At 47.2% G+C, this 11924-nt stretch overlaps 1 protein-coding gene across 1 annotated transcript in view; it reads left to right on the forward strand.

Annotated features, from left to right (window-relative positions):
* kiaa0930 (KIAA0930 ortholog) overlaps positions 1-602 on the forward strand; it is a gene marked incomplete at its 5' end in the record, with an annotated part of 80565 nt that extends 79963 nt beyond the window's left edge. The window contains one exon of the mRNA XM_045218370.1: positions 304-602. Within this exon, the coding sequence (XP_045074305.1) occupies positions 304-344 (41 nt within the window). The remainder of the gene's footprint in view (positions 1-303) is intronic.
* Between the last annotated feature and the right edge of the window lie 11322 nt (positions 603-11924).

The raw sequence follows: 11924 nt of genomic DNA on the forward strand, positions 1-11924 counted from the left end.
ACTTCCCCTTGACCCGTCATAGAGAAGAGGAGCCATTATGGACTTCCCCTTGACCCGTCATAGAGAAGAGGGAACCATTATGGACTTCCCCTTGACCCGTCATAGAGAAGAGGGACCCATTATGGACTTCCCCTTGACCCGTCATAGAGAAGAGGGAACCATTATGGACTTCCCCTTGACCCGTCATAGAGAAGAGGGAGCCATTATGGACTTCTCCTGTCCTGGAAATGACTGTTGACTGCTCATTTCTTTTTTTATGTTATTGTAAACTGCTGACTGATTTTTGTTGTTGTCTGTCATCAGATATCCTGGAGGTGAGACAAAAGCCCATCCTGATGACATAGCAGATCAGATCAGAGCTCCAGTCCTCCTCTAACTGCCCCAGAGGCCAGAGCCTCCCTACCAAGAGCCTACCTGCATCAGGCCCTGACTGACACCACTACAACCCAGTGGCGAGATGGAGAACTACAGCAACACTACCGCCATCTGGTGGTGACATGGAGGAATTACAGCGACACTACCGCCATCTGGTGGTGGCATGGAGGAATTACAGCGACACTACCGCCATCTGGTGGTGACATGGTTACAGCGACACTACCGCCATCTGGTGGTGGCATGGAAGAATTACAGCGACACTACCGCCATCTGGTGGTGACATGAACTACACCATCTGGTGGTGACATGGCAGGATTACAGCAACACTACCACCATCTGGTGTTGACATGGAGGAATTACAGCGACACTACCACCATCTGGTGTCGACATGGAGGAATTACAGCGACACTACCGCCATCTGGTGGTGACATGTAGGAATTACAGCGACACTACCGCCATCTGGTGGTGACATGGAGGAATTACAGCGACACTACCACCATCTGGTGGTGACATGGCAGGATTACAGCAACACTACCACCAGGTGGCGATTCAGAGAACTACAACCAAACCTGGCGTCAACGGCTAGCGATGACTTAAAGGGAAACCTTTTGTAACAGTGAAAACCAGCCAATCAAAAAGTGCCTCTTCCCTCTGTCATGTCCCTGCTCGATGAGGATTCGCAGGTGGGTGCGAGGCGGTCGCCAGGGAAACGGGCATAGCAACACATCCTGGGACACGCCTGTCCTTCAGAATCACATGATCACGAAGTGAAGCGCCATTGGCTGAACTCTGACCTGGAACGAAAAGGATTTAGAATGTCTCTTGGACAAATCTAAAATGGATCCCTATTCCCTGTATAGTGCACTGACTCTGACCCAAAGCCCTGTAGTGCTCTATAAAGGGAATAGGGTTCTATTTTGGACAACGCCTCTGTTGTCTTGTAAATATCTTGCTGCTTAACTACTCACTGATAAGCCTAGAGAAAGGTTACGCTTCATTCTGACGGAACATAAAGCTTCTCTCTGTTTTGCTGTTGCGTGTTTTTGGTTTCTTTCTCCATCACTGTGTGGTGGTGGGGGAAGGTTGAAGGGATTGTGTGTCTACAACGTTTTATAGGTCCCAGGCCTTTGGTGATGTGCTGCCTGTGGTCTTCAGCGCACCACTTCAGCGTTACTCTGAGGCCCAAATGGCACCCTAGTCCCTGTATTGACCAGGGCTATAGTATATAGGAAATAGGGTGCCGTTTTGGGACGCGGTCTTGAGTATCTATTAAGTTTACTCTACAGTTTTAAATGTGACTTTTTAACTTTCAACAGGAAACTTAAAATGATGATCCGTATAAAAAAAGACTTGGAAATTCACACACACCTATCAAAGACTGGAGAAATATCAGGATTTTCCTCAGCACTAGAACAAGATGGCTGAATATAGAAACCCAGGGCCTGCTGATACTCAGCGTTAGTAACCGTAACCAACACAACTCTGCGCAGGGATACTAAAGCCTGTTGATACCTGGTGTAACCTCGTCCCCAGGCTCCCATTGCTGTCGCACAGAGCCTGGTAACGGTGTGGGACTGTCTAGAAACTTTAAGGCTGTAACGTAACAAAATGTGGAAAAAGTCAAGGGGTCTGAATACTTTCCGAATGCACTGTAGATCAGGAAACACTCTGGGCTCCAGGAAAACAATTTTAAGATAGTATCGATATTTTAATTGTATTTTGGTGGTGGGAATGGGCTTCCATATGTATCAGATGGGTTAGGGTTAATCAAAATAAATGTTACACCACATTAACCATAATATTTTGGGAAGACCAGTTGATTCTAAATTCCGGCATATAAAGTTTGTGAAAACTATTTCTAAGATACTTACAGATTTTCCTAACTCGCGTCGTTGAACCCCCTAAGCTAGCATATGGAATTGTTTTAAAGATGGTCAACCCTAAAGTCCACAATACAAAGGGGAGGTTCTAAGGGTTGGACTAGATGCTGATGGACTGAGAGATCAGCCAATTAAAACCGGTGGCTGTTTTCACCACTCCTGCCACAGACTCCCATTCAAGTTCCATTCTGAGGAGAGAGAGAGAGACAGAGAGAGAGACACATAGAGAGAGGGAGGAGGGGAGAGAGAGAGCGAGAGACAGAGAGGGAGAGACAGAGAGGGAGAGACAGAGAGAGAGACAGAGATGAGAGAGAGAGGGAGGGGGTAGACAGAGACAGAGAGACAGAGAGAGACAGAGACAGAGAGAGAGAAAGAGAGACAGAGAGAGAGACAGAGAGAGAGAGCGAGAGAGAGCCGGCTGGTTGATGAGATTACACCTGGCGCATAGAGGGATGGACCAGGAAATCTGTTCACGATGCGGAAACACTGTGGACGGATACGAGACGCATTTTAATACCATGTGTAGATGCAACGGATAAAATGTGGGCACAATCAGAACGTGAACCTAGATCAGGACAAGGGACGGCAGTTAGCACCAGGTATAAACAGGGCCGATGTGTGAATGACCCCTGACCCCTCCTTCCTAAGCACTGTTGGAATGCTTCAGACATGCATCCTCCCATCCTACCTGCCTTGAAGTAATCACAGATCTCCAATTGGTTGGATAGGTGCAAGCCTCACACAACTCAATCTTGATCAACTCGTCGTCTGTTTCTGATTTATTTTTAATCGTGTGTAGTGAGGCGAGAAAACGTGCACCCCTTGAGGTCCGCAGGGTCAGGATTGGGCAACGCTGGCTTACACCTATCCAATCACTTAAGAGCTGTGATTACCTCAAGGGAACCAGAAAGGATGGACACATTTCTTCCGTATTTCAACTGGGCTCCTCTCTGTTCCCTCAAGCCTTAAAACCATTAATGTAACATAAAAGCTTTAGTCAATGTTCGTTTAGTTAGTTAAGATTCCCCACTTCTCTGTTGTATCATTTCTCCCCGTTACTAGATGCTGACGACAACGTTACATTAACCACTCAGACGTCAGTACCAGCAGCAGAGTTCTCCATGCTGTTTCCTGTAGTTTGGCCATCTGGTTGTATTGGTCAGAGTCTTCACAGAGACTCAGTTGGTTTTGCTCACGTCTTTTCCTCTTTTTTAAAAAGGTCAAAAGGTACTCGAGGGGAGGAAACAAGTGTGCTTGTATGAAATGAATCTCCTTCTCCTTCAGACAGATTATGTTTACAGAGGAATCTCTAAATGTGTAAAGTTATAACACATTTAGCTAGTTGTGCCAGACATTTTCTAGGTCAAAAGGTCACCAGCGTATCTTTTCTAAACGTGCGCATGCTTTTCTCCTCAGAGAAAACAGCAGATTCAAAGACTGATATCAAAACACTTCCTGGCGGGACTCTGGTAGGATACAGTTGTGCTTCCTTGGTGGGAAGAAGCTTTGAGGAGAGGACACTCCTCTGTTCAACTATTAACCCATTCACTCTCCAGGGTTTTTTCTGGATCAAAAAGGGGCTTAGGTGGTAGGCGTGGCAATGGACGTGACTGGATTCTAGAGAACATTTGAGGCCTCCCATCTTGTCGGTGTAGAGATACAAAATAAATCAGCCAATGTCCTGCAATTCTACACATTGCTCCATGGAGCTGAGAGAAATTCTTTATTTTAAAGCCAATTTCCTGAGATTCTACATATTCTGGAGCAGAGAGGAAATGTGGCAGTTTTAAAGCTCATTTCCTGTAATTCTATACATTTCGCCATGGCTAATGCTGTGTTCATTTGCTCAAACATAAAATCAATACTGCTAAATTTGTTTTTGGAATTTAATTCTCCCTCACTGACTAGCTTTTATTTTGGCGATTGTTCTCAAAGATTTTTTTATAATCTTTCCCTACATACTTTGTGGTTTTAGTAGTTTAAGTTTACACTGAAGGTGGTTATCCATCCCGAAAATGTATTTTTTTAAAACTGTTTGGACGGACTTGGGTGGGACACCTAAGGATTTCAACGACAGAAAAATCCCTGCACTCTCCTACATATGGCGAATACCTTTTCGGTTTCCGGGTGGGGTTGAGAATCACTCCTGGCAGAGTGGTTTCAGAGAGAAGCCTGTCCCGTCACACTGAAACAGACCGGCCAGTCCTGGCAGAGTCCAGCAGGCTCTCTGGCCGTAGAGAGAAGCCTGTCCCGTCTCAGTATTTTACTGCTATGTAGTTGAAATGAGGGTTGAATGTATCCGCTCTGTTCAAATGGTCTGTCCCAAATAGAACCCTATTTCCTATATAGAGCCCTGGTCTAAAGTAGTGCACTATATAGGGAATAGGGTGCCATTCTCTGGTCTAAAGTAGTGCACTATATAGGGAATAGGGTGCCATTCTCTGGTCTAAAGTAGTGCACTATATAGGGAATAGGGTGCCATTCTCTGGTCTAAAGTAGTGCACTATATAGGGAATAGGGTGCCATTCTCTGGTCTAAAGTAGTGCACTATATAGGGAATAGGGTGCCATTCTCTGGTCTAAAGTAGTGCACTATATAGGGAATAGGGTACCATTCTCTGGTCTAAAGTAGTGCACTATATAGGGAATAGGGTGCCATTCTCTGGTCTAAAGTAGTGCACTATATAGGGAATAGGGTGCCATTCTCTGGTCTAAAGTAGTGCACTACGTAGGGAATAGGGTGCCATTCTCTGGTCTAAAGTAGTGCACTATATAGGGAATAGGGTGCCATTCTCTGGTCTAAAGTAGTGCACTATATAGGGAATAGGGTGCCATTCTCTGGTCTAAAGTAGTGCACTATATAGGGAATAGGGTGCCATTCTCTGGTCTAAAGTAGTGCACTATATAGGGAATAGGGTGCCATTCTCTGGTCTAAAGTAGTGCACTATATAGGGAATAGGGTGCCATTCTCTGGTCTAAAGTAGTGCACTATATAGGGAATAGGGTGCCATTCTCTGGTCTAAAGTAGTGCACTATATAGGGAATAGGGTGCCATTCTCTGGTCTAAAGTAGTGCACTATATAGGGAATAGGGTGCCATTCTCTGGTCTAAAGTAGTGCACTATATAGGGAATAGGGTGCCATTCTCTGGTCTAAAGTAGTGCACTATATAGGGAATAGGGTGCCATTCTCTGGTCTAAAGTAGTGCACTATATAGGGAATAGGGTGCCATTCTCTGGTCTAAAGTAGTGCACTATATAGGGAATAGGGTGCCATTCTCTGGTCTAAAGTAGTGCACTATATAGGGAATAGGGTGCCATTCTCTGGTCTAAAGTAGTGCACTATATAGGGAATAGGGTGCCATTCTCTGGTCTAAAGTAGTGCACTATATAGGGAATAGGGTGCCATTCTCTGGTCTAAAGTAGTGCACTATATAGGGAATAGGGTGCCATTCTCTGGTCTAAAGTAGTGCACTATATAGGGAATAGGGTGCCATTCTCTGGTCTAAAGTAGTGTACTATATAGGGAATAGGGTGCCATTCTCTGGTCTAAAGTAGTGCACTATATAGGGAATAGGGTGCCATTCTCTGGTCTAAAGTAGTGTACTATATAGGGAATAGGGTGCCATTCTCTGGTCTAAAGTAGTGCACTATATAGGGAATAGGGTGCCATTCTCTGGTCTAAAGTAGTGTACTATATAGGGAATAGGGTGCCATTCTCTGGTCTAAAGTAGTGCACTATATAGGGAATAGGGTGCCATTCTCTGGTCTAAAGTAGTGCACTATATAGGGAATAGGGTGCCATTCTCTGGTCTAAAGTAGTGCACTATATAGGGAATAGGGTGCCATTCTCTGGTCTAAAGTAGTGCACTATATAGGGAATAGGGTGCCATTCTCTGGTCTAAAGTAGTGCACTATATAGGGAATAGGGTGCCATTCTCTGGTCTAAAGTAGTGCACTATATAGGGAATAGGGTGCCATTCTCTGGTCTAAAGTAGTGTACTATATAGGGAATAGGGTGTCATTCTCTGGTCTAAAGTAGTGCACTATATAGGGAATAGGGTGCCATTCTCTGGTCTAAAGTAGTGCACTATATAGGGAATAGGGTGCCATTCTCTGGTCTAAAGTAGTGCACTATATAGGGAATAGGGTGCCATTCTCTGGTCTAAAGTAGTGCACTATATAGGGAATAGGGTGCCATTCTCTGGTCTAAAGTAGTGCACTATATAGGGAATAGGGTGCCATTTGGGACGCTGCCATCAAACTGCTTTAACTACTACTACCAAAAAATACAATTTTTGCAGAGTTACAATTACATTATTACAGATCCAATATTCCATTATTCCAGATCCATTATTCCATTATTACAGATCCATTATTCCAGATCCGATCCTTTTCAGAACATTTTGGAACCTTGTTTATTACTCTTCTGCTTCTCTTGGAACTAGAGGCCCCTGCCTGTCTGTCTGTCTGCCTGTCCCCTGTCTGTCTGTCTGTCTGCCTGTCCCCTGCGGGAATGACACCGTTCCCAATGCTTCTTTACCCACGTTGGTTTTTGTATCAACAGACAGTAGATGTGTATGTTAGGACCATACTTCTGTATCATTAGAAAATACCAGTCTGTATTTACATTTCCCTGTACTGATAAATACTCATTAAAAGAAAATACCAGGCTGTATACTGATAAATACACATTAGCAGAAAATACTGTGGAAGTGTCATTTCTTTCCCTCAGGCCCATTAGTCATGGATCACCAGAGGTACACTGTGTTCATATTCTGACCCAAATAGCACCGGATTCCCTTCATAGTTCTACGTTTGACAGGTCAGACCCTTCTTCAAGGTATGAGATGCATTTAAAGGCAAGTCTGGTAAATATTTCAGTGTTCACCTCAACCGACAGTGCCAAGAAAAAAAACAAGTGGTACCTGTCGAATTGTTTATGGATTTATTCCCCAATCAATCAATCAATGACTACAAATGTATCAAGACAGGCAATGGCTGCGTGCCTCACCTCAGTGACTTCAGGTCATACAAAAGGACACTTGGAAAACAACCAAACAGCATCTTTCACACCAACTGACGCCTTGTTGAAAACACACAGCCCTTCCCTGCCTCCAAAATGGCTCCCGACGTAGTGACTACCTTCGACCATCTCCAGCTCGCTCACTAGCTCCGGCTGGGTGTTCGTGTGACCTGTGTTTTCCCACAAGGCATCAACACTGCTAAATTAAAATTGGTTTTTGAAACCGACAAAACACATGTAAAGAAAAATCTCACTCCAGCACAACATATTTCGATTTATCTTCTACAATAAATACAGTCTTACAAAAGCAAAAACGTCTGAACACACATTCAGTATAAACACAGACGGGACACTGGGTTTACAGAGTAAAAGGTGGAAACTAACTAGATGCCGTTGGGGGTTATCTAGTCAAAACTGACCCAGTCTTACATTTAACATAAAGGGCAGCAGACAAAATGGCACCCTACACCCTATATAGTGCACTAGTGTATCCCTATATAGTGCACTAGTGTATCCCTATATAGTGCACTAGTGTATCCCTATATAGTGCACTAGTGTATCCCTATATAGTGCACTAGTGTATTATTATAGGGGATAGGGTGCCATTTGGGATGAAACCTCAACACACCCTTCAAAAAACACTGGTTTGCTCATTGTGTTATCCCCAGAGAGCTGCTCATTGTGTTATCCCCAGAGAGCTGCTCATTGTGTTATCCCCAGAGAGCTGCTCATTGTGTTATCCCCAGAGAGCCGACAGAGCAGGTAGAAAGATACTCCCAGTTCATACTAGTCTTCCACACTTTTGTTAAATCACTTCCCTCGCCCACACAACCAGAAGAACCAAATCATAACAGTAGATCGCTATCCGTTAAATATCTGAAATTTTTAAAAACAGCCTGCTTCCCTCTCCTCCTCCTCCTCATCTTGAATTAAACAATAGCAGCAGTATTCAATCTTGACGGAATGTTACTGAATCCCACAATAACATGAATATGGGTCATTCAACGAGTCTTATGACAGTTAGGAGCAAAACCGTGGAGCCCACTGACCTTTCACAGTCCTACGATGAACCATCTTTTCTAACTTCAACTAAAAATGTGTTGTTACACAACGCATGCAAATAAAACATTTCATTTCAACGGGCACATGTACGTCTAGTCCAGGTGTGTCTCTGTGTGACAGTACGTCTAGTCCAGGTGTCTCTCTGTGTGACAGTACGTGTAGTCCAGGTGTCTCTCTGTGTGACAGTACGTCTAGTCCAGGTGTGTCTCTGTGTGACAGTGCGTCTAGTCCAGGTGTGTCTCTGTGTGACAGTACGTCTAGTCCAGGTGTGTCTCTGTGTGACAGTACGTCTAGTCCAGGTGTGTCTCTGTGTGACAGTACGTCTAGTCCAGGTGTGTCTCTCTGTGTGACAGTACGTCTAGTCCAGGTGTCTCTCTGTGTGACAGTACGTCTAGTCCAGGTGTGTCTCTCTGTGTGACAGTACGTCTAGTCCAGGTGTGTCTCTCTGTGTGACAGTACGTCTAGTCAAGGTGTCTCTCTGTGTGACAGTACGTCTAGTCCAGGTGTCTCTCTGTGTGACAGTACGTCTAGTCCAGGTGTGTCTCTGTGTGACAGTACGTCTAGTCCAGGTGTGTCTCTGTGTGACAGTACGTCTAGTCCAGGTGTGTGAAGATAAAAGGGGTATAGGACTGGGATATAGGGGCATAGGACTGGGGTATAGGGGTATAGGACTGGGGTATAGGGGTATAGGACTGGGGTGGAGGGGTATAGGACTGGGATGGAGGGGCATAGGACTGGGGTATAGGGGTATTGGACTGGGGTAGAGGGGTATAGGACTGGGGTAGAGGGGCATAGGACTGGGGTAGAGGGGTATAGGACTGGGGTATAGGACTGGGGTATAGGGGTATAGGACTGGGGCATAGGGGTATAGGACTGGGGTATAGGACTGGGGTATAGGGGTATAGGACTGGGGCATAGGGGTATAGGACTGGGGTGGAGGGGTATAGGACTGGGATGGAGGGGCATAGGACTGGGGTATAGGGGTATAGGACTGGGGCATAGGGGTATAGGACTGGGGTGGAGGGGTATAGGACTGGGATGGAGGGGCATAGGACTGGGGTATAGGGGTATTGGACTGGGGTAGAGGGGTATAGGACTGGGGTAGAGGGGCATAGGACTGGGGTAGAGGGGTATAGGACTGGGGTGGAGGGGTATAGGACTGGGATATAGGACTGGGATATAGGACTGGGGTATAGGGGTATAGGACTGGGGCATAGGGGTATAGGACTGGGGTATAGGACTGGGGTATAGGGGTATAGGACTGGGGCATAGGGGTATAGGACTGGGGTATAGGACTGGGGTATAGGGGTATAGGACTGGGATATAGGGGCATAGGACTGGGGTATAGGGGGTATAGGACTGGGGTATAGGGGGTATAGGACTGGGGTATAGGCGGGGTATAGGACTGGGGTATAGGGGTATAGGACTGGGGCATAGGGGTATAGGACTGGGGTATAGGACTGGGGTAGAGGGGTATAGGACTGGGGGGTATAGGACTGGGGTATAGGACTGGGGATAGAGGGGTATAGGACTGGGGGTATAGGACTGGGGTATAGGACTGGGGGTATAGGACTGGGGTATAGGACGGGGTATAGGACTGGGGTATAGGACTGGGGGTATAGGGGGTATAGGACTGGGGTATAGGGGTATAGGACTGGGGTATAGGGGGTATAGGACTGGGGTAGAGGGGTATAGGACTGGGGTATAGGGGTATAGGACTGGGGGTATAGGGGTATAGGACTGGGGTATAGGGGTATAGGACTGGGGTATAGGGGTATAGGACTGGGGTATAGGGGTATAGGACTGGGGTATAGGGGTATAGGACTGGGGTATAGGACTGGGGTATAGGGGTATAGGACTGGGGCATAGGGGTATAGGACTGGGGTATAGGACTGGGGTATAGGGGTATAGGACTGGGGCATAGGGGTATAGGACTGGGGTGGAGGGGTATAGGACTGGGATGGAGGGGCATAGGACTGGGGTATAGGGGTATTGGACTGGGGTAGAGGGGTATAGGACTGGGGAAGAGGGGCATAGGACTGGGGTAGAGGGGTATAGGACTGGGGTGGAGGGGTATAGGACTGGGGTATAGGGGTATAGGACTGGGATGGAGGGGCTAGGGGTATAGGACTGGGGTATAGGGGTATAGGACTGGGGTATAGGGGTATAGGACTGGGATGGAGGGGCTAGGGGTATTGGACTGGGGTAGAGGGGTATAGGACTGGGGTAGAGGGGCATAGGACTGGGGTAGAGGGGTATAGGACTGGGGTGGAGGGGTATAGGACTGGGGTATAGGGGTATAGGACTGGGGTATAGGGGTATAGGACTGGGGTATAGGACTGGGGTATAGGGGTATAGGACTGGGGTATAGGGGTATAGGACTGGGGTATAGGGGTATAGGACTGGGGTATAGGGGTATAGGACTGGGGTAGAGGGGTATAGGACTGGGGTAGAGGGGTATAGGACTGGGGTATAGGGGTATAGGACTGGGGTATAGGACTGGGGGTATAGGGGTATAGGACTGGGGTATAGGGGTATAGGACTGGGGTATAGGGGTATAGGACTGGGATGGAGGGGCTAGGGGTATAGGACTGGGGTATAGGGGTATAGGACTGGGGTATAGGACTGGGATGGAGGGGCTAGGGGTATAGGACTGGGGTATAGGGGTATAGGACTGGGGTATAGGACTGGGGTATAGGACTGGGGTATAGGGGTATAGGACTGGGGTATAGGACTGGGGTATAGGGGCATAGGACTGGGATATAGGGGTATAGGACTGGGGTATAGGACTGGGATATAGGGGTATAGGACTGGGGTATAGGGGCATAGGACTGGGGTATAGGGGCATAGGACTGGGATATAGGACTGGGATATAGGACTGGGATATAGGACTGGGGTATAGGACTGGGGTGGAGGGGCATAGGACTGGGGTATAGGGGCATAGGACTGGGGTATAGGGGTATAGGACTGGGGTAGAGGGGTATAGGACTGGGGTAGAGGGGTATAGGACTGGGGTATAGGGGTATAGGACTGGGGTATAGGACTGGGGTATAGGACTGGGGTATAGGGGGTATAGGACTGGGGTATAGGGGTATAGGACTGGGGTATAGGGGCATAGGACTGGGGTATAGGGGCATAGGACTGGGGGATATAGGACTGGGGTATAGGACTGGGGTATAGGGACTGGGGTGGATGGGGCTAGGGGTATAGGACTGGGGTATAGGGGCATAGGACTGGGGTATAAGGGGTATAGGACTGGGGTATAGGGGTATAGGACTGGGGTATAAGGGGTATAGGACTGGGGTATAGGCTGGGGGTATAGGACTGGGGTATAGGGGGGTATAGGACTGGGTATAGGACTGGGGTATAGGACTGGGGTATAGGGGGTATAGGACTGGGGTATAGGACTGGGGTATAGGACTGGGGTATAGGGGTATAGGACTGGGGTATAGGGGTATAGGACTGGGGGTATAGGGGTATAGGACTGGGGTATAGGGGTATAGGACTGGGGTATAGGGGGAGGGTATAGGACTGGGGTATAGGGGTATAGGACTGGGGGTATAGGACTGGGGTGGGATAGGGGT

This window comes from Coregonus clupeaformis, unplaced genomic scaffold, assembly GCF_020615455.1.
Source record: "Coregonus clupeaformis isolate EN_2021a unplaced genomic scaffold, ASM2061545v1 scaf1529, whole genome shotgun sequence".
Taxonomy (NCBI): Eukaryota; Metazoa; Chordata; class Actinopteri; order Salmoniformes; family Salmonidae; genus Coregonus; species Coregonus clupeaformis.